The sequence below is a fragment of the Hoplias malabaricus genome, chromosome 16 (genome assembly GCF_029633855.1).
Source record: "Hoplias malabaricus isolate fHopMal1 chromosome 16, fHopMal1.hap1, whole genome shotgun sequence".
NCBI classification, from domain to species: Eukaryota; Metazoa; Chordata; class Actinopteri; order Characiformes; family Erythrinidae; genus Hoplias; species Hoplias malabaricus.
The window spans coordinates 4,256,536-4,283,654 of record NC_089815.1 but is presented as its reverse complement, the minus strand read 5'-3'; the positions used below and the strand labels follow the sequence as shown (position 1 = coordinate 4,283,654).

Sequence of the window (27,119 nt, the reverse complement as noted above, 5' to 3'; positions counted from 1 at the left end):
GAGACCGTTTAGTGGTTCAGAAGTGAACGAGGAAAGCTTGTAATATGGCGTCTATTTACAAGGGAAAGTCTCATCCTTTAAAAGTCTGATATTAAATATGAGTTTAAATAGGGTGACCAGACGTCTTCTTTTACCCGGACATCTCCTCTTTTTTAGACTTAAACAAATATCCAGGCGGAATTTCACAAACGTCCGGCATTTTGTTTTTCTAGAGCTTACATAGAATTTCGAGAAGTTTCGTTCACAAACTAGTCCCGCCCTCCCCTACTCCGATTGGTTCGCTTGAGTGAGAAGGGGGCGTGGTGAAGTAGCCTAAAATGTTCGGATTGGACGGTCTGACTGTAGAGCCACCGTTATTGGTCGATAACCTTCTCTGTAAGCATTTAATTGGTCAGTCCGCACGTCAGTAGTCCTTGTTTACGTCAGGCAAAGCTCGTGTACCCACCCTCATCTCGAGCAGCTATGCCGAAACGTAAATGTAAGCTCTCGGGGGAATTAAAAAAGAAATTCCCATGTTTTGTGTAGCAAATAAAGGTGTAAAGGACCTAAAAGCACACATAGGTCGTCGACGTCGACCCCCCCCCCAAGTCACCCTAGTTTAAATATAGTTTGTGTGGCGTTTGACTTTTACCTACAATACACCAATATATATTTTAGATGTTGAACATAAAACAAATGAAAATATCTTTCAAAACAGGATAATGCTTTTTGTTGTTGCTGCTACTAGCTGTGTAGCGTTTAGCTTGCTAACAAACATGCTAGCAGAGTACAGCAGTGAAGTGCAGATTTTCATCACAAATGGAGACGTTTTAAATGTTTAAAATTTGTTTGTGAGAGAAAATGGACCCTTCTGAGGTGAGACTGTGTGTGCTTTTACCTCTAAACACACACACACACACACACACACTTGGGGTCTCACACAGAGTCTTCTTTGCAAAGAGCAAATCTCCTTTCTCTCTCTTTCTCTGGGAGCTGAGCCAGTGCTGGACAGAGGCCCTGCTGTCCTCTATGCTAATAGGAAAAAGTGCTCATCTTCTTTTTTTGTCAGTGTTGCACTGTGAAAGAGCCTGACACTCAGAAGATGGATCACACTTGGCAGCTCATATCCTGCTGTTGGACAGAGCACATAAATACTAAATCAGGCAGGCAAATTGCACATTGTTAATAATACAGTGACCATCATATGTCCCACACTGAAGCGCACATGTCATAACTGGAGCTTGAGAATTGTTATAGTTATTTATTTATATGTTTTGTGAAAATAAAATGAACAATGCTTTCCCATTCAGCTTGTCACTCCAGGAAATCTTGTTATGACTCAGTCAAACTTTGCAATCCTGATGGAGGAAAATATTTCGCAGCTGCACAATCACTGTGTGTATGCAGGTACATTTAATTATTCGCAAATCAAGCACTGAGGACATTTGACTCATCACTTGTAGCGTCTAGCAATTTAGCAACACAATGAAATTAAAAACAAAATGATAATCACATCTGGACTTATCCCAAAACAATCAGCCAAGAAACTTTCAGGGTCTGTAGTTTGCCTCTGTAGATGTGCATCGGAGTGAAGCTACTGTATTAAATGGAAACAGATAATGTGCAGTGTCTGCTGAAGTTGTTATACACTTCTCTCAAACGGTGCCAGAGATTTGTGTGGTTTCAAACACATGATTTTTATCCATAAAAAAGTACAGATCATTTTATAGTTTCAAGGTTGTCCTGCGCAATGCACAAACAGGGAGAGGCGAGGCAGGTGTAAGTGTTGAAATGCTGAAATGGGGGGTATCTCATGGCTGTTTTTGCTGTCCGTTGTAATAACTGTCACTATCACTCATTCATTATCTGTAACCGCTTATCCAGTTTAGAGTCGCGGTGGGTCCAGAGCCTACCTTGAATCATTGGGCGCAAGGCAGGAATACACCCTGGAAGGGGGCGCCAGTCCTTCACAGGGCAACACACACATTCACTCACACCTACGGACAATTTTGAGTCACCAATTCACCTACCAACGTGTGTTTTTGGACTGTGGGAGGAAACCGGAGCACCCGGAGGAAACCCACGCAGACACAGGGAGAACACACCACACTCCTCACAGACAGTCACCCGGAGGAAACCCACGCAGACACAGGTAGAACACACCACACTCCTCACAGACAGTCACCTGGAGGAAACCCACACAGACACAGGGAGAACACACCACACTCCTCAGTCACCCAGAGGAAACCCACGCAGACAGAGAGAACACACCACACTCCTCACAGACAGTCACCCGGGGCTGTGTGACTGCGACAACTACCTGCTGCGCCACCGTGCCCTGTCACTATCACTATGTAGCTTTAATCTCCATCTACTGCAGAACACATCTCAGTCACAGGTGATGAAGCATTGTTTTAGGCTTCATAGTGAATAGATATACTTTATACTCTGAGTCTGCTTCACTTAATCAAGGCCGATTCCGAAGAATTCAATTTGTGGATGAACAACTTTCCATAGAAATGTCTTTTCACTGAATTTTCTAAATTTAATTCATATATAAATTTAGCTGCTGTCAGCTGGATGTGTCACTTAATTTTGTCCTCATCCTAAAGAAAAACAGGAGATAAAACTTTTTCCATGTGTGTGTGTGTATTCAAAAGCCTAAGGTCCCTTCGAATTCAAATATATTCAGAAGCTGGATGTCAGAGCAAAGGACAGGCTCATCCAAACTCATCCATCTCTGCTAAATCCTATAGTGTGTATAGCCACCATCGTGGAGGCAGAACATCAATATTCTCCACCAGTTCCAAGAAAGAGACCAATGTGCTGGCGCCAAGCACAGGGCAATTCATCAAAGCAAGACTACCCCAAAAAAACAGTACTGCAGCACTGAACTACAGTCTAACCCTGATGCAAAGTTTTCCATCACAAACTGTAGGCAGTGTTAGTTATTTAACAGGACCTTTTTAGGTCATTAATTTTAATGATTAACCTCATAATACAAACAGTAGAGTCTAAAAATCTGATTTTCATCCAGTATTGAACCACAAGTACAGAGTGTTCATTCTGAGGACGCTGTATAATGTTTTACAAAATCATTTGCATTCAAACAAAATGGAGAAATGCAGCACAGCCTGCTGTACCTCAGTGCATCTAATCTTCTGTTGACAGGCAGTGACCACTGAGACCATTGGCTGGGTAATGCATTTAACTGTCGTACCAAAAATACCAGTAAAGGACTCAGGGCATTTACCGTCACCCAGTTCACCTTCAGACATTCACACGCTACACAGGAGCTGCTGAGAGTGCGGAGGGATTTTCTCCCTCCTGCAGTGTGACAGTATTAACGGGGACATGTCCTGTGAGGTCAAGAGTTAAGAGTGAAAGTCCAATAGGAGACGTGCCTGTCGATACCGACGTTGTCAATAAAGGATCCTCCATTAGGATCGCATGCATCTACAGTTACAAAAATTATTTTAAAAGAAATGTGTTTATTATTTTAATAGCTCACTTTTAAATGTTTTTTATTAGCAGCTGGAGTCAGACAAAATACAAACAACAAAAAGATTCCAACAAACATCTTTATTTACAAAAGCTCTCTGTAATTGCATACTGAGAGCAAGTCTCCATTAACATACTGGGGTCAATCTACATATATAAAAAAAAAAAAAAAACGGGAGTAAATAATTACCAAAAAAAATAACGGGTCCAGATTTAAAAAAAAAAAAAAAAAAAAAATCTTCCAGATTCTCACAACCACCTCAGATCAAGTCAGCCACTGAAAATAGAAAAAACAGAAACCTCAATTAATGGTAGTCATAGGTTATAAGACGTACAAGAAAGGTATTCCTTTTAAAAAATAGGCTGCCAGTGCTTTGCAACGTACCATTCATTGGCATTTCATCAATCTGCGTTGAGTAGTACTGCTCAATATCACGCAGAATGCGAATGTCATCATTCTTCACAAAGTTTATCGCCACACCTTTGCGGCCGTAACGTCCTGATCGTCCAATTCTGCACAGAACATAGAGAACTCATTAGCTCCAGCTTATACAACTAGATTCTGCTATAAAAGACACGTTCAATACAGATTTAAGCTGTCTACATTAACCTGTGTTTCCCCCCTCACTCGTAACCTTAAGCAGCATTCATACCTGTGAATGTACAACTCTCTGTTGTTGGGCAAGTCATAGTTGATGATAAGTGAGACCTGAGGCACGTCCAGTCCTCTGGCCCACACGTCTGTAGAGATCAGCACTCGGCTACAACACAAAACAGTACAAATTCATTCATTTGTGCACACGAGACTTAATGGTATATTAAATATATATTTGATATTTATTCTTAGGCATTATAAACAATTATATCACAAATTAATTTCATACTTAAAGAAACAAAACTAATTTGATAATTTCATGTACTTTTAAACAGAATATAAACTGTGCAGCTGCTTTGTGACAACATCAGTTGTAAAAGGTGCTATACAAATAAATTTGATTTGATTTGAATATTGTTGCTGTGCAATTAAAAACAAGTATCTCCATTTTTGTGGATTTCATATTGTATAAAAATATTGGAGTGAATGGACCAATAGAAATGCTCCAAAATGTCATGGAATAAAATATTTTTAAAATTCACTTTTACAGAAAGTTAAGATTTTGTCGTTCTCCTATAAAGTTACTACTTTGGGAGATACGCGTTTTTAATTGTACAGCGACAAAGTGCAACTACTGTCTTAAAGGCTAAGCACCAGCGATATGCAAGTGTCAAACTAATAAATACAGTGGAGTTTGAGTTCCTAACTTGTGTTTATTGATAGTCAGAAAACATGTTATTTCTTACTAATTCAAGGAATAAGGTTTAAAAGACATCTGTGAACAAATGGCCCAAAGATCCCAAAATATCCAGAAAATGGACTAAATTTGTCCACTTTAAACGGGCACTTTGGAAAGGACCATCCGCTCACTCCGTTATCTGTAGCTCATTTCACTGGCGCTTTTCCAACAATATGGGCATGTAAGGACACCAACGAAAGGTGTTCAAGAGCCTCTGTAACATGGAGGTAAACAGGGTAAGGACACTCACTTCGCCTGTTTTAGTTGGTGTTAGTTAACGTTAGCTTGACTCGCTAAACTCGGTGGCTCAGATTATACTCGGCTACGTAGCTGCATTACGGAGGTTTATAGTGTCGGATGAATTCGAGTTCGACTTCGATCACATTTACAAGAATAACAGTACCTCTAAATTTGAGTTTAGCTTATTGCTAGGCTATTGTCATGAATAACGTTGGTTATTTAGCTAGATACTGTCATAACAGTCAGTCATAACGGTGTTTTACCGCGCCGTTGTTCAGCTGTTGTCCACCAGTGACGTCACGGTCGCGTTCAAGAATTTCCGTAGCAAGCTCGGGTTTTTCCGTCAATTTAATAAAATTGTCAGTTTTAAAGCAAATTAAGCTGCTATTGTCATTTTAATTCATACTTATATCTGTCAGTAACTAAAATAATGTGAAATATTCATGGAGGTTCATTAAGTGGTGCTTACCAAACTAATTGTTTTAACATCACATGAAACTTTTACAGATATGTCCCTGCCACAAAGAGAGCTTGTTATTCTGGTATTTACCTGGCTCCAGATCGAAATTCTTTCATAATAGACTCTCTCTCTTTCTGCGGCATGTCTCCATGCATAGAGGACACGGTGAAGTTTGCTTCCCTCATCTTTTCAGTCAGCCAGTCCACCTGCAAAGAAAAATAAAAGTGAGCCAATGGGTAAAAGACAAAAGAATACAATGCTGAAGTAAATTAGTCTGAACATGTTTAGGACTTTTGAGGAACATGAAGCCAACACAAGTAATGGGAACTCAAAGCCACCAGAATAACGCTGTGGGTCTAACACTCCATGGGCTTCAGGGCCATGTGATGATTTGGGTTTAGGTGCTTTTCCGAGTCACTGCCCACAATTGAGTGGAAGTGCATGGACAAGATGGTTCTGAAACTGCTGCATATTTGTGTTTTTATATATATATTTTTTAAGCAAAAATGGCCAAATAACTTGTAAATACCATTCCGAAGGTTGGAACTGCATCTAAAGCTCAAGAAGATTTCAGTAAAATTAAATTCATTAAAGTTCATTAATTTGTGTGAGGGAGTTGTACTCACCTTCCTTTTGGTGTTACAGAAGATGACTGCTTGCGTGATGGTGAGTGTGTCGTACAGGTCACAGAGTGTGTCGAACTTCCACTCCTCTCTCTCCACGGCCACAAAGAACTGCTTAATGCCCTCCAGCGTCAACTCATCACTGCACACAGAGTTATTCAAATCTTTATTCTCCTCAAGGAAGGCGTGTAGAAAGAAAAGAATGTCAGTAACACTAACAACGACCATTCACAAATTTCACTGCTGGTGAAAATTTGAGTTGGCAGTGGGAAGATTCTCATTCTAAACTGAGCAGAACAGATTTATGCCTAAGTCTCAGCTTAAAGCAACAGGGCACGGACACTATTGAAAGTCAACTAAAGTCACAACCCAATCATCCAACGTCCAAAGACCGTTTGATATCGAGTTATTAAATAATTAGGTGTTCTGTTATTACATACAAGTGGCCTCATCATCCCTTACCGCTTGACCAGAATGCGGATGGGGTCTGTCATGAACTTGTTGGTCATCTCCAGGATCTCGTGAGGCAGGGTGGCACTGATCAAAACCACCTGGGTGGCAGGAGGCAAGTATCTGTACACATCGTAGATCTGCTCCTTAAAACCTGTAGACAGGGGGAGGTTAGATCACAGGAAGCCTAGCAGACATCACTAGACTCCAATCTCAAGAGCCTTCAATGAGGTAAAGTTACTTCCAGTTCCAGGAGTTTCTTTCATGAAAATGTCTTTACCTTTGTTCAGCATTTCATCAGCTTCATCCAGAACAAGCATCTTAATAGCACGGGTCCTCAAACTTCGCCTGCGGATCATATCTAAGGCAAAGAAATGTAAAAATATTATTTTAAATGATTATATAAATCCCTTTATTATTTACAATATTTATTATTTCATCAAACAAAACTTGGTTATAACTTGAGCCTTTATTGGGTTTAACCCCAAGAATGACACATTCAATGCTGCTCTTCTTGTCTGCAGATTTTAAAGCAGTACGAGTTGACAAGTGTGCAACCTCAATCAATCAGACCAATGACAAATGAAAACTGAACCATAAATAAACTCACCAAACACTCTGCCAGGGGTTCCTGCCACCACGTGCTGGCCATAATCCAGCTTCCTTATGTCTTCACCCACGTTTGTGCCACCGATACAGGCGTGGCACTGAACGTTCATGTAGTCGCCAAGAGCAAGAAGCACCTTTAAAACAAGGGAGCGCCTGAATAAGTCAAATGTCCAAGCACTGGTAATATTTTAACGTAGATTGACTTCACAGTTAACGGTGTGTTACCTTTTGGATTTGTCCGGCTAACTCTCTGGTCGGGGCCAAAATTAGTGCTTGGGTCTCGCGCACCTTTGCAGGAACAAAAAGAAAAATGGCTTCTGTAAGCAACAGATAATGTGTGTGTTGTATTTACAAGTCAAAGACTACAGTGAAGTATACAGAGAGATGCTCACGTACCTGAATGTCCAGGCACTGCAGCACTGACACACAAAACGTGGCTGTTTTGCCAGTACCAGACTGTGATCTGTGAAAGTTAAAATAACTCATGTGAAATGCTCATCTGAAATAGTTTATCTGCTGAAGCTAAGAGTAAACGTCAAACAAATAAAGAAAGAAAACGGGAAACTCACTGAGCAATCACATCTCTGCCCTTAATTATTTGCTTGATGGCTCTTTGCTGGATTGCAGATGGTTTCTCAAAACCTGAAGAAAGAATCAGAGGTACGTACTTGGTTAGATCACAGAGTCCATAGATGCAGTGATAAGGTTATACAGAACTGAAGGGTAGAATAGAAGATACAACAAGGAAAAAAATTACAGATCTAAGGATAGAGTGATAGATTAAAAAAAATAATTGAAATAATCTGTAACAATAATTATTTTTTAAAAGTCACGTTTTTACTAAATCTAAATAAAAACAAAGTTGTTTCATGTGTCTTGAAAGTACATAAATAAAGTAGTACATAAAAATAAGACGGACCCCCAAGGTATACACTTTAAAACTGAACAGAAAAATGCCTTTCTCTGCATTATATTTAACTTTTTTTTGTGAAATATTTATATTAATATAGAAATATTATTGGTTAATATCATTTTTTCATGCCCACAGTCTCTCAACAAAGAGCAATAATTCTTTATTTTAAATGCTACGACACAATTAACTTTAGACAGGAGCAAGAACATCACGCTCCATTTTTGGCTTCATTTTATTATTCACAATATACTCTCTTCTTCGCTCTGGGACTGAAAAGACAGGAAATGCAGCAAACCTGTGTCATATAAAAAGCTACGTTAATTATAAGAAGTGAAGCTGACAGGCAAAATAAAAGACATTGCCTCACACAACACTTCGATTAACATCTGATGCCATTATGAGCAAACTGATCAAAACCTGGTGTCTCTTAATTTCCGAAATCCAGCTCATGTCTAGCTTTTGTTTCTACCGCATTATAAATAACCAAACATATTAATATGCTTATAAACACTAAAAATCCAGAAAAGTGCTTGAGCCTTATTGAGCGAGTACATAAACAAATCCTCCAGCTCAGTCGGTGCAGCTGTTTCAGTCGAAGGCTAACACCCCTGGGGCTAACGGTAGAGCTAATGTTAGCTAGTGTGCTAACGCCGCCGCCGGAGAGTATGTTTGTGTTTATGAAACGTTTAAGTTAATCCCCTCCTGGCGGTGAAGCCGGATTTACAGTTTACTCCGTGTCCCCCTGTGTTTTGACGTTAATGTTACTGTTTTCGCTAACTGTTCACCGTAAGCGTAGATGCCGCGGAGCAGGTCCTCGCGCAGGCCCATCGTATCAAACGTCGGAGTCACATCCACCTCCTCGCTCGTCTCAAACTCGATCTTCGTCATATCTTCCTCCTTCAGAAGCCGCTTTCTTGCACTCGCTGGAGCCGCCGCCATAGTTTCAGAGCAGGAATATTCACTTTAAACGCGTATAAACTCGGTCTAAACGCCGACACCGACGCGCGCTCCTGGAGAGAAAAGAGAGCGTGTGCGTGTGCTACAGAAGTGACGCACAAAGCACGCGACGGTGTGGACTGCAGCCTCAGAGGCAAGCTGATTCAGGGTCACTCTCCAATGTGCACGCTTATACACTAACTAGTGTGCCTAACTGCTTAGCAAGGGAGAATGCTAAGCTAGTGTTTCTAACTTATCAAGAGAATCAAATGTTTAACTGACGTACCTAACACAGTAGAATTCTAGAATTCTAAGCTAGGGAGCATAGTTAGTGAGACCTCTAGAATACTGAGCTAGGAAGCCTAGTTAGTGAGAACTCTAGAATGCCGAGCTAGGGAGCCTAGTTAATGAGAATTCTAGAATGCTGAGCTAGGGAGCCTAGTTAGTGAGTGGTGAGAGTTCTAGAATGCTGAGCTAGGGAGCCTAGTTAGTGAGTGGTGAGAATTCTAGAATGCTGAGCTAGGGAGCCTAGTTAGTGAGTGGTGAGAATTTTAGAATGCTGAGATAAGGAGCCTAGTTAGTGAGGGGTGAGAATTTTAGAATGCTGAGCTAGGGAGCCTAGTTAGTGAGTGGTGAGAATTTTAAAATGCTAAGTTAGGGAGCCTAGTTAGTGAGTGGTGAGAATTTTAAAATGCTAAGTTAGGGAGCCTATTTAGTGAGAATTCTAGAATGCTGAGCTAGGGAGCCTAGTTAGTGAGTGATGAGAATTCTAGAATACTGAGCTAGGGAGCCTAGGTAGTGAGTGGTGGGAATCTTAGAATGCTGAGCTAGGGAGCCTAGTTAGTGAGTGGTGAGAATTCTAGAATGCTGCGCTAAGGAGCCTAGTTAGTGAGTGGTGAGAATTCTAGGCTTAGTCAGGGAGGTTAGTGAGACTTCTTGAATACTAAGGTAGGGAGCCTAGTTAATGAGAGTTCTAATGTTAAGCTAGGAAGCCTAGTTAGTGATTAGGGAGAATTCTAGTATGCTTAGCCAGGGAGTCTAAATAGTGAGAATTCTAGAATGCTCAGCTAGGAAACTCGTGTGTTTAATTCCAGAATGCCAAACAAGGGTGCCTAAGTAGTGAAAACAATTAAAAATGCTTAGCTATGGTGCTAGAGTATAATTGCAGAATTATTAGTTAAGAGTTAAAAGTATACAGAGATTCACTGTAACCAATCTAAACCGTAAAATCTAATGAAAAAAAAAAATCTTTCTTAAAGATTGTTCCTCCAGTCCAAAACATTTTGACAGGTGGATTGTCTATTCAAGAGCTGTAGGTGCATCTGCAAATTCATAATGCAGTGTTGGACTGACACCCTGTCCAAGGTCTGTTCCTGCCTTGTGCCCAATAAATCCAGGAAGGCCCTAGTAGACTCACCTCAACCCCAAACAGGATTAACATTTACAGGAAACTATTGAATAAACTGCTACGCAGGTTATCAAGATTTGGTTGGCTGGGTATATATTGCATATATTTTTTTAAAGGTTAGAATTTTCAAACATTCGAGTGTTCCTGTCAAACCCAACCTAAAATTACATCTATACTTCAACTGGTCTGGGGTTTGTGACAGCAAACATAAAGTACAACATAGAGGGCTATGCAACTACATAGGCCACATGACCTTAGGCTAAATAATCATACCTTTGCTGTTTTCCACTAAGAATCTAATTGAGATTTGGGAAACTGACTTAAGAATTGAAAAGCCACTGAAAACACCTTTTTAAAAGTTTGTACTTTAGGTACTTTAGTTAGACCTGGTACCTGCAGCTTACAAAAGCATTATACACCATCTTAATGTAAAAACCCATGAAGTGGAAATATTTAGGTACGAAATAAGCTTTTTAACAAATTTTATAAAAAAGTACAAAGTGGTCTCTGAACGAGAACTCCCAGAGTTACACGCTTCACCCTCCTTAAGTTTCTGTCAAAAGACAAGATTCATTAGATTCAGGCACCTTTGGTCACAATGATAGTATTTTAAATTTTAACAAGCTTTTAGAGGAGGGATAGACTGCTGTTTAAATAAATCCCTCCAACTCATTCACCTAGTGGCAGTTACTCGCATTCTCAAAACTGCAGCCCTCTGTCCAGGAACTAGTTTTAAAAATTTAAACAGTGCCCGTACTTTTTTATTGAATATTGTGAAGTCTGTTGGTCCATTCCTATCAGATTTATATGACTGATGTTTTGTGTGCACATTACCGTGCTATCTACTCAAAGACCATTTGTTTTGAATGGATGCAGAACAAAATCAAAAGAGAAATCCTGCCCAAGACTCAATTTATTGTGGGATGTTCCAATGAGCCACACAGAAAAACACAGAGTCTGAGACATGGAAGTTTTAATCTGTACAAAAACTAAAGTCCCAGTCTACTGGTCCTTCATCTCCTTCAGTCTCTTGATGGCAGACTTGACTGTGACAGCGGATGTTGTGCTGTGGAAAAAGAAGTAAACATACTTTAAACAAAAGGGACAACTCAAGTTTTATTATGCAGTGATGTAGAAAACAGTTTAAAAACAAAAGACATATCAGATCCTTACTTGTATGTCCAGGCACCTCCAGCTACAGTCTTCATGCAGGACCCACAGTGCCAGATGCCAACTGCCTTTCTCTTCATCTTGGTCTGAAACAGCACAAGTGTCAGTGGATTACGTATACAATCCTTTGCCTTCAAGACATCTGTATACAATCTATAGTTCAAAACCATTAATCCAAACAATTCTTAATTTATCACTTGACCAGCAATAACTACCTTTAAAAACATCAACCACAGTCCAAGCTAAAATGTGTTCCTTTTACAAGGGGCAGGCCACATTCACATTTAGGCACAATTTACCTGTGAACATTAATCTGTCAATTTCCTGAAATTTTAATTTATAATACTTAAACAGAAAATACAAACCAGCAGGAAAAAACCTAGACATTTCTTTGCAAAGATACATTCATTCTGTCAGTATACTCTAGTGGTGTAGCAACACAAGTAGTAACATCCAGGAAGCGTGCTGACCAGCTGATAAATGCTTTTGCATGACTCAAGCCTTACCTTAACCTAGCATTAGCACAATATACTATGGAGTATGATACAGTGCACCCATCAGTGAGATAGATCAGAGAAAAGTTGACTATTATTCAGACCAAACACTTCCTAATAACTAAGATTTTCAGCCAGGTCTGGCACTTTTACATGCAGTACATTCACATAATACTGGTGATGTTTACATTTAATACATAAAGCAATCCAACAAAGACTTACTTAAAAAAAGCCACAAAAACCTCTGCAACAAATACAATTTAAAAAACACCAAAAAACTAAATTGCCTGCAAGCAGACGACTAGCTGTGATACCCACAACTGAACTGTCATGCAACTAACAATCTTTCTCAACTCAAAACATCCAATATACTTCAACTGAGGTTTTGATCCTGCGAAGCATTTAGAAAATCTAACACTCACCTTTCCGCAGAAGGAGCAGGTGTACTTGGCGTGCTGGCTGATCTCAATTTTTTTCACCATTTTTCTGAGGGAAGCACCATAACGGGTGCCATATTTCCCAACAATTCCCACCTTTTTGGTGCGCTTGGCCTGTTAGGGGTGAAAAAAAAAAGCAGGAATTAATGACATTTCAACTGGATTTAAAAAAGTAATAGCTTTTAAAACAAAGGCTTGTTCTACTCCATATCTGCCTTTTCAGGTCCCCCCTTCAAATCAGTGGCAACGTACTTTAAAATCATGTTTTGTTTGTAATTCACTCCTATCATCTTGCTTATGTGGTACAGTGTGATCAGGTTAGCCGTCTCAGGTCAGTCTTTATCTCCTGTTGACATTCTTGTAAAGTCATCTGTGTTTCAAGTTCCCTAGCTTTCGCAAATTCAAGCTTGGACAAAAAAACACCTTAGTGTTTAGGTATAAGAGGGTGGACAGACTTGTCTTTTAAAAAAGTCTTCTAGCGTATGAAGACATGACATTATTGGGGGAAAACAACTGAATAAGCTTAGGGCTAATGCCTGTGATCACAGCCGCACCAGCAGCCACAAAATGAAGCTTTGCAGGCGGCTAGTCCAGAGCAGAGAAGACCCTTCCAACCACAACTGTCCATAAAAACAAACCCCGCTAAACTAATGGCAGATATATGCCCGTTATGTTTATCTTTACACTTGAAAATTATTTAGACGTTAACCCTGAACTAACAGCTCTTCCCTTAGTTACGTATACTGTACTGCTAACAACGATTCCCGACTGTTACCGTGCTACATAACACAGCGGTAAGGACGTCTACATTTCCACCGTTTTTCTTCTAAATAAAAGCCCTACTATGCGGCTGGAGCCCGGTTGGGATTTACAGCGATATAAACAGCGAAGGAGCGATAAAACCTAGGAAAACCACCGTCTACTACAGCGACAATACGCCCCAAACACCACAAAATCCCCGCACAAATATCACTGATTTTACCATACTTCACTCATCACTTAAACTAGTTTCAACATTCCATGTACTCTCCAGATCCCTACATTGGACAAATATTGCTCATTCCGTGTAGGATTGAAGAGATTTAAGCGGATTTTATCATCGCCTTAAAATCACTCACCATTTCAGCAGAGGTGCGGAGCCAAAAGAGGACGGACAAACTGCGCCTGCGCGATTTACGAGGAGCCCCGGCCGGGCATTCTGGGATAGCGGAGGACAAACCGAACAGTTTGAAACAGTTTTTTTTGTTTATTTATTTATTTTATTTCTAATTGACAGAACTTATACAATCGTTAACTATAAATGATGTCTAGAATTATTCGGAAAAATAAAAACAATAATTTTAAACTTACTTGAAAATCTGTTTATATTGTTTTTTTTTGACCGAAATATCTACAAGCTAATACTGAGAAGGAATTTTTTTTTATGTTCAAATAATTCATATGAATAATTGATTAGGATATCTAAATAAACCTAAGATGATATCTAAATAAATTAACTTATGTAAAAATACATATAAGGTAAAACACTATATAATACATAACCTTTAAAATGCACATATTTGATATAATTAAAAACAGAATTAAATTATTTGAACAGTAAGGTCAGTCAGGAGCATTTAAAAGCCTTCTTAAGGTAATATAAGTACATTGTTTTTGTACATTTTTATTGCAGATTACTGCCAACTTGTTCACTGTAGGGACTTTCAAACCACTTTGAACAAAATAGAGTCACAGTCATTAGAAACGCCCAACATAGAATGAAGTATGGCTTCTTTTTTTTATTTTTAAACTTTGGATATTTAATTTTGCATGATTACATTTGAATGGGAGTTTTACAAGGGGCTTGTGTGTGGGGTTTTTGTTTTCACTGGGTGGGATGTTTTACCCTTGTGTCCACCCTGTCAGGTCCCATGCACATATCTATGGCTTCATGGTTAAAACAATAAAAGGTTATTTTTCTGAAGTTCTCTCAGAATGAATTGTCCATCTTTCTCTGTGCATATAATCAGATAGAAAATACTAAACCAACTGTAATTTCCATCTTCTTATTTCATGTCATGTTCTTGACTGGCTTTTCATATTTATTTTATTGTATTAGCTTTCCTTCATTGCTTTCTTACAGAAGAACAACACAATCATTAGCAGCAGCATCAATCTGTTTTTAATCATTCATTAACAAAAACTCTATAAGACAGTAATACTGATAGAAGCACACCTATAGCAGAAAAACTGTTCAACATACAAATCTAGGACAAATACATGTATAAAACAGTGATGCTTCAGAATTGTGAAATTACAACACAAAGTTGTTTTATACAATACTCTCACAACATTTTGGTTCGACTGATTATTAAAACTAGAACTAGAAAATGTATTTATCCAATAACGGGATCAGAACTTCATGTTAATTTTATTGTCAAAAATATCTAAGAGTGATGCAAGAGTGATTTCTCTTACAAGTGCACACAAATAAGGAGGTTTATATTAGAAATAGACCTTTAACTTGCTCTTCAAAATACTGTAAATTCCCTTTAGAAGTTAGATCTAGGCAAATATTAATTTCACATTAACAAAACACTAAACCTCTGATACCTTTAAAAACATTTGCAGCATCTGAATTACAGGATACATAAAAGTTATGTGTTATGTCTGTCACAGTTATGTTCAAAAGAAACCACAGCACATTACACTAGATTCCAGTATTGAAGGTTCCATCTCTACTAGACTACTGAGTGCACAATTATTATCATGGCTTTCAACACTAAATGTAAAACAAAGGCACACAGGGACCGAATCACTAATCATAATACAGTATCTTATCTCTCGTGCCCTTAGATTAGCAAAACTAGTGTTTTTCGATTCAAAATTATTGACAAAGGATTTATAGCAGCACTGGGAAGATGAATCATTAGACCCAAAAAGTTACTGGACACATTAAATATGCTACTAAAAAAAAGCTCCTTCCTGTAGAACTATAGAATTCACAGGATTTGTGCAGGTAAGAAAGAGGTATTTTAGGGTCAACTATGGTCAGTATTAGGATGGCAGGTTTGTTAGCATTAGCGCCCCCGTCTGGACGGAGTGTGATTTCATCTCTTCAGAATCCAGTCTCTATGCTGAGGGTCCGGCGGGTCACATGCTCAATATCCCCAGTCACATACTCCTCGAAATGGGTCTGGTACTTGGCCAACATTTTCAGCATGACACGGAGGTTGAGCCACCACTGCTCCTTAGGCATTCTGTGCCTGAAGAGACATAAAACAGTTTGTTGATATGCAATTTGTGTAAACAATTATGTAAATTGTGTGATTATATTATTGCTATCTTTAGTAAACCAGTGTCACTCACTCAAAGTCAGTGTGGTTCTTGAGCTCCGTAACTGGGCTAAAAGACATCACTTTCCTGTTCATGCCAATAACACATGCCGTCTCTGGACCGTTGGCAAACACACGGCCTGAAATGGGGCAACAAGTGGTCATCATGATTGAGCATATTTCCAAACACTTCCCCAGCCATCACTCCTCGACTAAACTGACTTACAATACTTTAATGTAATACTATTAAAATATTTTTAACATTTACATCAATCCAAAGTTCTCTGAAGTCTACATTTACAGCTGCTTGTGATTCCAGGTACTCAGAATTACACACTCGCCCCTTAAATATCTCTTCCTAAAAATAATCTATTACCTATTTTGAATGTGCAGAAAAAAGTAAACAAACTGTGGAGTCTGACTTTGGCACTGTTTGGTTTATGCCACAAAACATCTCCAAATCTGTCAAAGAACATATGCTTGTTTTTCTTTACCTTGTCTGTGAGTCTCTTTCATTTTCTCAGTGATCCACAGAACAGCCTTCACACCCATTTTGGTGCCAAAGTTCCTGTCAAAGGGGGTAGGAACCCCACCCTAAAAAAATAAAATCACTGTGTCAAAGATTGTTAAAGTTTCACATCCATCGATCAATAAAGAAAGACAATAAAAGTCAGCCTTTCTGATAAAAACAATTTAAAAAATGTCCAGATTATGGTTATGGTCACTGTGATGAAGCTGTATAGACACTGGTCAAAGTGTCAGGTGGATATTAACCCATTCCTTACCTGCTGTAAGTGTCCCAGTACATTAACCCTGCAGTCAAAGATTCCTTTGCCCTCAGCTGAGTATAGATTGTGAATGAAGTCTGTTGTGTAGTGTTTGTGGCACTTCTCATTCCTAACAAAATGCAATAAAGCACACAAAATGCAATAAAACACTCGTAACAACAGCAAACGTTTTGCAGAAACATCCTGTACACAGTGTCCCCAAATATATCTGGCCCAAAGTGTATGAGCATGTCAGAATAAATGACCAACATAATGTGGCAGATATAAATCTATGTTTAAAAGTACCACCCCCTCAAAGTTTACCTCAGCACTAGGCCTCGCTGAATGTCATTCTTCATCTTCTCTGTCAAATGCTCCACGTTCATCTAAATAAAAAGAAAAAAAACCTGATCACAGTGATTATGAAAGTCTAAAACATGATTAACTGAGAGCCCAATTGGCCATGTTCTCCCTGGGTGAGTTAAATGGCCCTCTTTCCCAATCGTGGAGCACAAAGCTTGTGTGATAGTTAGCTAACATAATAGATTTGAACCTTTGAATATAAGCAGTTTCTAATAACACTTACCTCCAAGTCATGAATGTTGAATTGCTCCTCAAAGATGTAAGCTGCATCAGCCCCGACAGCAATGCCTGTGGTGGTTGCCAAGTATCCACAATATCCCCCCATGGTCTCTACGATGAAGACACGTCTCTTGGTGCCAGACGCAGATTGCTTGATTTTGTCACAGCTCTGAGAAACAGGCAACAGACACAGTTCTATTGTGTGCTCTTTTGTGTTTAGAATTGTTGGCTAAGAAAAGATATAACAAATAACGAGAGTCTCTTATTAACCTCTAAAAACATCCAGGCTTTTTACATCCAACACCCTACTGTATTGTAAAGTTACTTCACAATACAGCTGTACATTTACAGTAGATACTGTAAATCAAAGCTTATCATTACTCATATGGTTATAGTCTTACCTCCATAGCAGCATTAACAGCAGTATCTGCTCCCAGACTGAAATCTGTTCCTGGAACATTGTTGCTTATAGTTGCAGGGATCACACACATTACAATACAGAGTTCATCATAACGTCCACGAGCCTCCACCAGCTGCAGAACTCCCTCATACGCCTGTGGAGTTTAGAGAATGAAAGATTTTCATCATCATCATCATCATCATCTAGTTCAGGGTCACGGTGAGTCCGGAGCCTACCCGGAATCACTGGGTGCAAGGCAGGAACACACCCTGGAGGGGGCGCCAATCCTTCGCAGGGTGACACACATTCACTCACACCTACAGACACTTGATTTTTTTAAAAAACATTTTAGGAAACTTTTCCACCATGAAACTGATTCTTTTAGATTTATTACTGGGCATTGATTCAGAAAATGCTTAATTCAGATATTACAGGAAAACAAGAGAATGAACTTGACCCATCTGTGATGTAATTAGATGTGTATAACCTTCCGTAAACACAGACACACACAAAACTGTTGCATTGGTACCTCAAATCCACCAATTGCCAAGATGGATTGGATATTGAATTTTTGGACAGTATCCACTATTTTTTCCATGCAGGAGTTGGGAAGAGTTCTAAAATTGAGAACAGTCAAAAACAATGTTATTTGAACTGCTATAAACCTAAAGAGAAGCAAGCAATAATGTAGAAAATAAAAGTATTGTCAGCCCACCGTTTTGTCCCAAGCAGTGACCCTCCCTGACCTGTCCAACCTGCTACATCATGCCAGTGGACCTCAGTCACCTGAGGGAAGAAGAAGAAGAGGAAAAACCCCTCTACATTCAAATGTCTGGAGTTGTTAAGGTGTGTTTTCCATTTCCAGGATCAAATCTTAAAAAGCACCTTGTCTTGAGAACTCACCATGCCTTTAGCCAGGCCTTCAAAGCCATCATTTACCATGTAGACCGTGAGACCTTGAGCCAGACCCACTCTGACTGCTGACCTCACAGCCGCATTCATCCCAGCTGCAGGAGCACCCACATTTAGAATGGCCATGGAGTGCTCACGCTTCAGAGAGGGAGAGAGAAAATAGATAAACAAAGAAAAACAACAACAACAATAACAACAAAAGATAATGGAGGTTAGTGTACATTCAGCTAAAGCTTGTAACTCAATTCTAGTTATTATACATTAGTTGCCAAAGAGATTAAACACCAAAGAAAATTAACGCAAATTCCCACTCCCCAGAATTAAGGGAAATGCAGAGTAACTTAAATGTATTGTAAAGCATTTTTCTTTACCTTTGATTGAGCAGGTTTCTGGTGGGCCAGAAGTTTGTAGGTGTTCCAGTTGTTCTCAAAGCTCCTGCAGTGGGAAAATGTTTGTCATGAGCCATTTAAAAGACACTTACAAAAACAATTAACATATATTTCTGAAACTCACTTTCCACGAAGTTGAATGGCTTCATCAAAACGCTTCTCGTTCATGGCTTTCTGCACCTCCTTTGTCTATACACACACACACACGTAGCAGAGTGATATTTTTTAACAATACTTATAAGTTTAGGGGCACAATGTTGGGATTGTGAGAACAGAGAGAGCAGAATTAGGAGCGAGACTCACCATATTTACACACTCCATTAGAGGGAGGCGCATGGCCTGGTTGCCAGACAGTCCAATCACACAGGCAGAAGTTTCAGGAGTGGCCTCCAACAGAGCAACAACTGCCTCTACCCCCAGCTTACTGCTCTGTAGACACACAGAAACAGAGACTTTAAAGTGCTTATACCTAACAATGATTATACCCAACAATCCAACAACTGCTGGACCTCTAACTTTTCGGAACTCCTCATTACTCACCAGCACTCTGTCAAAAGCAGAGGGTGTCCCTCCCCTCTGCACATGTCCGAGGACAGTAACTCTGGTGTCATAACCCAGTCTATTCACCACCAGCTAAACAGACCAGAAAATAGACAACAACAGTCAAAAGCCAAATTCCTACTCATACTTGCTGTATCTGATAATAAAGGAGTTTTCCACTTGAATTTTCAGGCTGTCTTACATCCTTCACATAGTTAGAAGTGATTGGCTGTCCGTGCTTATCAATGGCTCCCTCTGCGATGATAACAATATTGAGACGAGACCCTTTACTTCGGCTCTGTAGAAGAACACATGCACAAACAGTTTCTTCACAGTGCGCCCCTTGTGGATACCGATGTTTAATTTTGCATAAACAGCTTTTATCATTTATAAAACAGTAGTAACTGTGCTTTTTCAATATCTCAGTGGCACAAAGAAACAAATTTTACACAGCGTCCCAGGTGGCTATGCCTAGGGCTGGCCTCCCAGTCTCACCTCTCCCAGACGGGCACACATGTGGTCTTCCCAGTCTTCCTCCGGGGGAGCTTCAGGAATAAAGACCCAGTCAGCACCAGACGCCAAAGCAGAAACCACAGCCAGGTACCTGCATAAGAAGCAAAGGGAAAAATAAGTCCTAGAACAACTTCAACCAGACTAGAACCCGTTTCCTAAAAACATCCCAGTGGTAAAACCATCTTAACTGAAGCTCCATTCAGACACTCATGGAAATCAAAACCCTTTCCAGACATTACCAGAAGGAGCTGCATGTATTAATGCGAAGGTCCAAATCATTTGTACCGGACATTACCAGTACTTTCTCCTGCCAGTCCCTAGTACAAAGTCTGGGTAAGGTCTGACTAAGCCCCTGTTGGAACCGAGCAGGTAATCTTCTGAGGAATTTTGTAAATTCATGCTGTGCCTCCTGCACGCACTCCAGAGGCAACAACCCATGCATAATACTTCCTGTAATGGGAATGCATTTGAAAATCTCCAGCTCTGCACTACACGTGTGAAAGTACAAATAGCCAGACCCCATTCTCTGATTCCAGAGTCCATATGTGATAATGGCTTAGTTCTTTTATTTATTTATATATTTTATTGATTTTCTTCTTTTCAGACTTGATTATTATCATCATCATCATGTTCTTCTTTGCTGCTTAATCCATTTCAAGGTTGTGGTCTAACTATTATAATTGTTATTACTATTATTATTATTATTATTTTAAATCACATTTATGCCATGATGCTTTGGAGAAACCAAGTATTGACGTATTCCCCTTCACATTTGTCCTTCAACTGAAATCAAATTGCTTTACAAAACCAAATAATGCAGTTCCTGTCTGGACAAGGGTCACAATGATATCAGTGATAAATGACAATTTTAATAAAAATGGATGAACAAAGACCCCAATCCAGTTCTCGGTCGCGTTGGGTCCAGAGCCAACCCAGAATCTTTGGACGCAAGGCAGAAACACACCCAGTCCTTCAAAGGGCGACACACACTCACCCGCATTCACTCACACCTACGGACACTTTTGAGTCACCAATCCACCTACCAACGTGTGTTTTTAGACTGTGGGAGGAAACCGGAGCACCCGGAGGAAACCCACGCAGACACAGGGAGAACACACCACACTCCTCACAGACAGTCACCCGGAGGAAACCCACACAGACACAGAGAGAACACACCACACTCCTCACAGACAGACACCTGGAGGAAACCCACGCAGACACAGGGAGAACACACCACACTCCTCAGTCACAGACTTGAACCCACAATCTCCAGGTCCCTGGAGCTGTGTGACGGCGACACTACGTGCTGCGCCACCATGCTGCCCAGGGTTGGATATGATATAATTATAATGATGTAGTTCATTCTTATGTTATGTGTATTGTTTGTATATCCACAGCTATATTCTATGTAAATATTGCATATTTGTGTCTCGCCTAAGTCCTCATATTAGTGCATCCACAAATAACTTCCTTCCAGTACAATGCACAAAAAAATAATAATAAAAATGTGCTTACCCACAATGCCGTCCCATCACCTCCAGCACAAATGTTCTCTGGTGACTGAAAAAAGTAAACACACCGTTTTGTGGCAATATGCACTAATGACTGAGATGCATTACTTAGTATAATACAAGGCCTTAACTGACTTTGCCTTGGGTCATTTTTATTCTATGTGTCCATGACCTCTCACCTCTGTGCAGTGGTGCTGATGGCATCAATGACCTCCATGATACGATGTAGGGCAGAGTCTGCTCCTATGGTCATGTCTGTTCCACAGAAATCATTATCGATGGAACCCACAAGACCCACAATGTTCAGATGAGTGTATTGCTGAGCCAAGGTGTCAGTGATTCTCCCTTAAAAACAAACATAATTGCCAGGAAGTCAGGAAGGCTAAGGATAGATTAAGGAAGAGTAGGATTGATATTATAAAATATTAAATAAATTCTGATTCCTAAAGAAGGTATATTGGTTTAGACAGATACTCTGAATCAATTCAAATCCTTTTAATTGACTGAGTGCAGTAGCGTGCATTAACCTGACCTAATTTGTATGTCTAGACAGTCTCCTAACTGGTGATGCATACAAATGTAATACAGAATTTGAACCCAAATTAACAGATTCCATGTGATTTCCAGTGAAGAGCAGGGCATTAGTGAATATGTGACATTTGGCTGCAGGTTTGAATCTTGGTGCCATGAAGGCCTAAGCAAACAAGGCAGCTATTGATGCTGATTCATTCAAGTAAGTGGAGCGGAAATCTACCACCCCACAATGAAAGACAGGAATGTTAATTAAAAGCCAGACAATTCAGAGATACAGCTTTTCCTTTCCTCTCTCAGGTCTTTTGAAAAAAAAATCTTCACATGTCTTTTGTATATGAGTAAGCAACTTTCAGTATAATCATAGCACTATGGTATTAACCCAGGGGTATAATGTGGTGTGCTTGCAGGCAGTGATGTTACCCAATACACCATCAAAGCTTTAGAAAAATCCTACTTCTTTAGTGTTGGAGGGTTTCTTGGAGCCTCACCTTCCTGCACGAGCTGAGCCAACAAGTCACTCCATTCATTACGGAAGATGTTGGCTCCTGTGAGGCTGCCATCTCCTCCACACACACACAGGTTAGTGATGCCCCGCTGGACCAGGTGGAAAGCAGCTGCCAGACGGCCCTCTCGTGTGGTGAAAGCCTTGCAGCGGGCACTGCCAATCACCGTGCCACCCTGAGAGAAAAAAATAAATAAATTAAACAGACGTTTGAAAACGCAGATCCAGAACTAGACATAACGTTGAATGTTAGAATTTATTAAAAAAATATTCAATAAAGAATGCAAACATTCATGCATAAATTAATATCTGGGTATTGCATTTACATTTTATTTATTACACTACTGTGCAAAGAGTTGTTGAAGTTGTGTATTTACATATACATTGTATTATTAATTTATGTCTGAAACATACAAAAATATTGTAATTTAAGTTAAAAATTTTTTTAATGTTTTTAGGAAACAAACTAATTTCCTAAGACCAAAAGCAAACACACATTGAGCCGATCAATCTAATCTAAAAGGAACAGTTTCGATAAGGTATGTTTTAAAAGGTACATTTCTGTATTTGTGCTCCTGGGCTCCCCCTACAGTTCATTCATTCATTCATTATCTGTAAGCGCTTATCCAGTTCAGGGTCATGGTGGGTCCAGAGCCTACCTGGAATCATTGGGTGCAAGGTGGGAATACACCCTGGAGGGGGCGCCAGTCCTTCACAGGGCAACACAGACACACACACACACACACACACACACATTCACTCAGACCTACGGACACTTTTGAGTCACCAATCTACCTACCAATGTGTGTTTTTGGACTGTGGGAGGAAACCAGAGCACCCGGAGGAAACCCATGCGGACACGGAGAGAACACACCAACTCCTCACAGGCAGTCACCCGGAGCGGGAATCGAACCCACAACCTCCAGGCCCCTGGAGCTGTGTGACGCTACCTGCTGCGCCACCGTGCCGCCCTCCCCCCTATAGTTGTAGACTGTAATTCACATTTACAGCACGGATCTGACACCAAGCTGGGGGTTGGGGTGTGGTGGTTCCCTATCGTCCTCCAAAAATTACATTACAAATGCATTTTCTGTGGGACTAAGCAGAGGATATATTCTCCCTGTTACAGTGGGTCACAATCATTTTGAAGCTATAATTTTAAGGTAAAAAAAATACTACTTAGTATTCCGCTAATAGACAGTTTCCCTCTCTTTGCTGCCCTAACATCTTCTAATCTTCTGGGAAGGCTGTAATCTAGATGTTGGGTATTTACATCACACCAGATAGCACACTACTCTTCAGCCCAACCATAATTGTGCGGTTAAAATGTAAGTTACTCTCACAAAGGACCCCAAAGTATTCTACAAATACATTGTGTGTACTCATTTCTACCAGCCTCTTTTAAGACTAAAATATCAGCAACAGGAATTACAGCTAAATCCAATTTAAAATAATTCAGCACAAGCACCCAAACCGATTATCCCTCTTCTGTGTATGAGGCTAACAATATACAAGCAGTTAAAAGGCCTCATACCCTTAGCAGAGACGTGACTAAGAACATGCAAGTGTCCAACAGTGTTTGATCACATGACCAGAGTGGTGTGTTTGCTGCTATGGAAGAAAAGAGGAACCGGAGTGTGTAGAGGATCAATGCTATAATCTCACAGATTTAATCCCTTCAGTCAGCACTCTCTCGCTTAATCTCACTCCCACCCTCTCATGGTCATTATTCAAAACCTTCAGCAGGTCAAGATGCATCTCTGAAATGCATTGGTTATGCTTGTATTTGCAGTAAATATGAGGTTAGTGTCCTCCAGATGTGGCATCTTCACAGTTCAGTGGATATGTAGGGCGATGGTCTGTAGCTGGTTGAGAAATTCTCATTTGGGCAAATTTCATAGACCACAAAATAACCTTTTTATTTAAGGTCATTGTTTATGAGGCTACATAACACATAAATAAGCCTTTTATGAGAACTTACATAAACCTACATAAATCTATATAGGCGTATTCCAACAAGCATCCGTAGTCTTGCAGATATCATGGAATTCTACCTAAAGAAAAGTGTTAGCCAGAAAGAAACTACAAGGGAAGTTGTGGCACCTACCAGCTGGATGATGTTGGTCACACTTTGCCAGTTGGCAAGTTTGATGTTGTCTCCTCCATCCACGAGCCCTTGATAGCCCTTGAAGGAAACCCATAGACAGTTAAACCTCTTAAATAGCCTTACACATCCATGAATGTACCATACACTAATTTACAAAGTACAAGCAACTCTAAATGAGCTGGGTATTAAACCTCAAATTACCTAACCATCTGAAAGCAACTATTTATGTTATTAAATTAGCACGTAGTATTTGTGGTGTTTACAGCTGCGCAAAATGTTAAAGCTGTGTCTATGCAAGTTGGGAGTTAATAAAACATTTAATATTCCTAATAATTTCTACAATAAAATGTATTACCTCATAGATCAGATAGACCTTGGCACCAACGAAAATTCCCATGCGCGTTACTGCACGAACAGCTGCATTCATTCCTGTATATTGTACACATGCATGTAGGTTTTAACAGGGTTTGATAAACAAACATTTATAATGAAACATGCACTTTATCACTGATTAAATGTGCAATATATTTAAAAAAACTTTTATTGTACCAAATATTGATATGGTCATATTACCCACCCCTTGATTTTGTGTGTGATTTTTTTTGTGTGTGTGTGTGTGTGTGTGTGTGTGTGTGTGTGTGAGTGTGTGTGTGTGTGTGTGTGTGTGAGTGTGTGTAGTGAACAAGACCCTGAACTGCTGCACACGACATGTCGTTACGTAAGGGCCCTGCATTGTGAGACAGTTCATTCCTTTAGAATGTTAAATTGTATTAAATAAAAACACACAAACAAATCCATTTTAAAATTAACTTTAAAAAAGATGTCATCGTATAATAAAATTGTCTTCCTCGCAGCTGAAATAGCAAAACACAAGGGTGGAGATGTGTTCTTATTCAAATGTGCCGTTCCACCTTAAATGTTGCAGCAGGTACAATGGGGCGCCTGAGGCCCCACATTGTCCCTGCTGTAGCATTTAAGGTGGAACTGAAATTTCTAATGTGGAATAGGGTCAACAAGAGACAAGCTCAAAATCTGTGGGCAGAACTTTCAATCTAAGTAAATATTTGCACGATTACGCTGAAATAGATCCAAACTAACAGAACTAAAAACAAATAAAGCAAACTATTGACTAAAAGAACAACACAAAGCAAAAAAGCTAACTATAGATTAAAAACAGCAGCTGGTTTCCGCTGAATGAAACTTGTCCAAGCAGCAGCAAGTGGATAAAGAAAACAAATGATTAGCTCGAGTGCAGAAGCAGATTTGTTAACATTTACCCTGTGCATCTCCACCGCTGGTGAGGACAGCGATGGCTTTCCCAGCGCCTGCCATCCGCAGCTTCTCAAAATCCACCAACATTTTTGTGCAGCTTTACTCTTTAATCTGTTGTTCGTGAGATGAAGAGTATTCAGTAGAAAACCGTGCGGATTTCAGTTTGTCTATGAAGCTCTGTCCCGCTCCCTCCGGTCCTCTGTGATCAATACGCAGAAAAGAAAGAGCTGAGCAGAGAAATGAGGCGATTCGCCTCTGCTCCGCCTCTTGTTTGCGCAGGCATTTTTGATTCATTAGGGAATCGATTCTTTTAACTCCTTTAGGCATTTGGCATAATTCCTGTAGTTAATCATAATTACAAAGTCGTTATTTTCTGGTCAAACAGGTCACCATTTCGGGGAAATAAGTAACAACATTTCCATATATTAGTACGACGATTCAAAACCTGACATTAGTAAATCATCAGTGAAGGTTGGTTCATTAGACTGACGGTTCAGAATAGTCAACACTGCAGCAGTTGTTTTCACTGCAGGATTTTAGAGATTTTCTTTATGCAAAAGGTAGTGTTTCGCCGCTCCAGGGACCTGGAGGTTGTGGGTTCGATTCCCGCTCCGGGTGACTGTCTGTGAGGAGTGTGGTGTGTTCTCCCCGTGTCTGTGTGGGTTTCCTCCGGGTGCTTGTCTGTGAGTAGTTGGTGTGTTCTCCCTGTGTCTGCGTGGGTTTCCTCCAGGTGACTGTCTGTGAGGAGTGTGGTGTGTTCTCCCTGTGTCCGCGTGGGTTTCCTCCAGGTGACTGTCTGTGAGGAGTGTGTTGTGTTCTCCCTGTGTCTGTGTGGGTTTCCTCCGGGTGACTGTCTGTGAGGAGTGTGGTGTGTCATCTCTGTGACTGTGTGGGTTTCCTCCGGGTGCTCCGGTTTCCTCCCACAGTCCACAAACACACGTTGGTTGGTGGATTGGCGACTCAAAAGTGTCCGTAGGTGTAAATGTGTGTGTGTGTGTGTGTGTGTTGCCCTGTGGTGTAGGGTGTATTGTCCAGGGTGTATTCCCGCCTTGCACCCAATGATTCCAGGTAGGCTCTGGACCCACCGCGACACTTTTATAACACTTTTTCACAGAGACTTCCAGAAAGGAACCTCCTGACTCAGACAGGGAACTGAACACTTCTTCGTAGAAGGCTATCACCCATTAAACTGACACAGATTTAGTACAAAAAACTATATTGT

The 27,119-nt window shown here is 40.1% G+C and overlaps 3 protein-coding genes across 5 annotated transcripts in view; all 3 read right to left on the bottom strand.

Annotated features, from left to right (window-relative positions):
• The window catches only part of eif4a3 (eukaryotic translation initiation factor 4A3), a 244,192-nt gene extending 235,002 nt beyond the window's left edge, over positions 1-9,190 (bottom strand). Inside the window, exons 1-12 of one of the 2 annotated variants that reach the window (XM_066647076.1) lie at positions 8,895-9,190; positions 7,766-7,838; positions 7,593-7,659; positions 7,422-7,484; positions 7,198-7,330; positions 6,868-6,948; positions 6,600-6,741; positions 6,141-6,279; positions 5,605-5,720; positions 4,134-4,241; positions 3,866-3,993; positions 3,705-3,757 (exon numbers count right to left, since the gene is read on the bottom strand). In XM_066647076.1, coding sequence (XP_066503173.1) covers positions 3,741-3,757; positions 3,866-3,993; positions 4,134-4,241; positions 5,605-5,720; positions 6,141-6,279; positions 6,600-6,741; positions 6,868-6,948; positions 7,198-7,330; positions 7,422-7,484; positions 7,593-7,659; positions 7,766-7,838; positions 8,895-9,048 — 1,221 coding nt within the window. In that variant the 5' untranslated portion in view covers positions 9,049-9,190 and the 3' untranslated portion in view covers positions 3,705-3,740. Of the gene's footprint in view, positions 1-3,622; positions 3,758-3,865; positions 3,994-4,133; positions 4,242-5,604; positions 5,721-6,140; positions 6,280-6,599; positions 6,742-6,867; positions 6,949-7,197; positions 7,331-7,421; positions 7,485-7,592; positions 7,660-7,765; positions 7,839-8,894 lie in introns of those variants that run through there. The other variant, XM_066647075.1, reaches the window with a different exon arrangement.
• Positions 9,191-11,348: 2,158 nt separating this feature from the next.
• rpl37a (ribosomal protein L37a) lies at positions 11,349-13,811 on the bottom strand. 2 transcript variants are annotated; one of them, XM_066647896.1, is made up of 4 exons: positions 13,673-13,811; positions 12,540-12,668; positions 11,627-11,709; positions 11,349-11,519 (listed from the first exon to the last, which is right to left on the bottom strand). In XM_066647896.1, the coding sequence occupies exons 1-4, from the start codon at positions 13,673-13,675 to the stop codon at positions 11,456-11,458; spliced, it is 279 nt and encodes a 92-aa protein (XP_066503993.1). In that variant the 5' UTR covers positions 13,676-13,811; the 3' UTR covers positions 11,349-11,455. The 2 variants fall into 2 exon arrangements, with proteins under 2 accessions (XP_066503993.1, XP_066503994.1); XM_066647897.1 differs by lacking the exon at positions 13,673-13,811 and adding an exon at positions 13,537-13,559.
• Positions 13,812-14,679: 868 nt separating this feature from the next.
• On the bottom strand, positions 14,680-26,165 carry pfklb (phosphofructokinase, liver b). Its single transcript, XM_066648098.1, has 22 exons — positions 25,903-26,165; positions 24,981-25,054; positions 24,626-24,703; positions 22,505-22,694; positions 21,662-21,827; positions 21,487-21,531; positions 19,954-20,062; positions 19,661-19,756; positions 19,459-19,551; positions 19,222-19,347; positions 19,043-19,107; positions 18,901-18,964; positions 18,521-18,667; positions 18,333-18,403; positions 18,147-18,234; positions 17,619-17,771; positions 17,222-17,386; positions 16,960-17,021; positions 16,654-16,765; positions 16,363-16,462; positions 15,903-16,008; positions 14,680-15,799 (listed from the first exon to the last, which is right to left on the bottom strand). Exons 1-22 carry the CDS (start codon positions 25,982-25,984, stop codon positions 15,652-15,654), a joined length of 2,340 nt encoding a protein of 779 aa, XP_066504195.1. The 5' UTR covers positions 25,985-26,165; the 3' UTR covers positions 14,680-15,651.
• Positions 26,166-27,119: the final 954 nt, after the last annotated feature.

Excerpts from the sequence above, each read along its gene's own strand:
- rpl37a (XM_066647896.1), bottom strand. Across the intron at positions 11,710-12,539 it reads CCTGCTCCTTCTGCGGAAAG|ACCAAGATGAAGAGAAAGGC; the intron begins GTGAGTGTTAGA and ends GTGCTGTTTCAG. Across the intron at positions 11,520-11,626 it reads GGAGGTGCCTGGACATACAA|CACAACATCCGCTGTCACAG; the intron begins GTAAGGATCTGA and ends CTTTTTCCACAG.
- pfklb (XM_066648098.1), bottom strand. The coding sequence starts at position 25,984 with ATGTTGGTGGATTTTGAGAAGCTGCGGATGGCAGGCGCTGGGAAAGCC. Across the intron at positions 18,965-19,042 it reads GCCATTCAACTTCGTGGAAA|GAGCTTTGAGAACAACTGGA; the intron begins GTGAGTTTCAGA and ends TTCCCACTGCAG. Across the intron at positions 16,009-16,362 it reads GAAAGAGACTCACAGACAAG|GCCGTGTGTTTGCCAACGGT; the intron begins GTAAAGAAAAAC and ends GCCCCATTTCAG.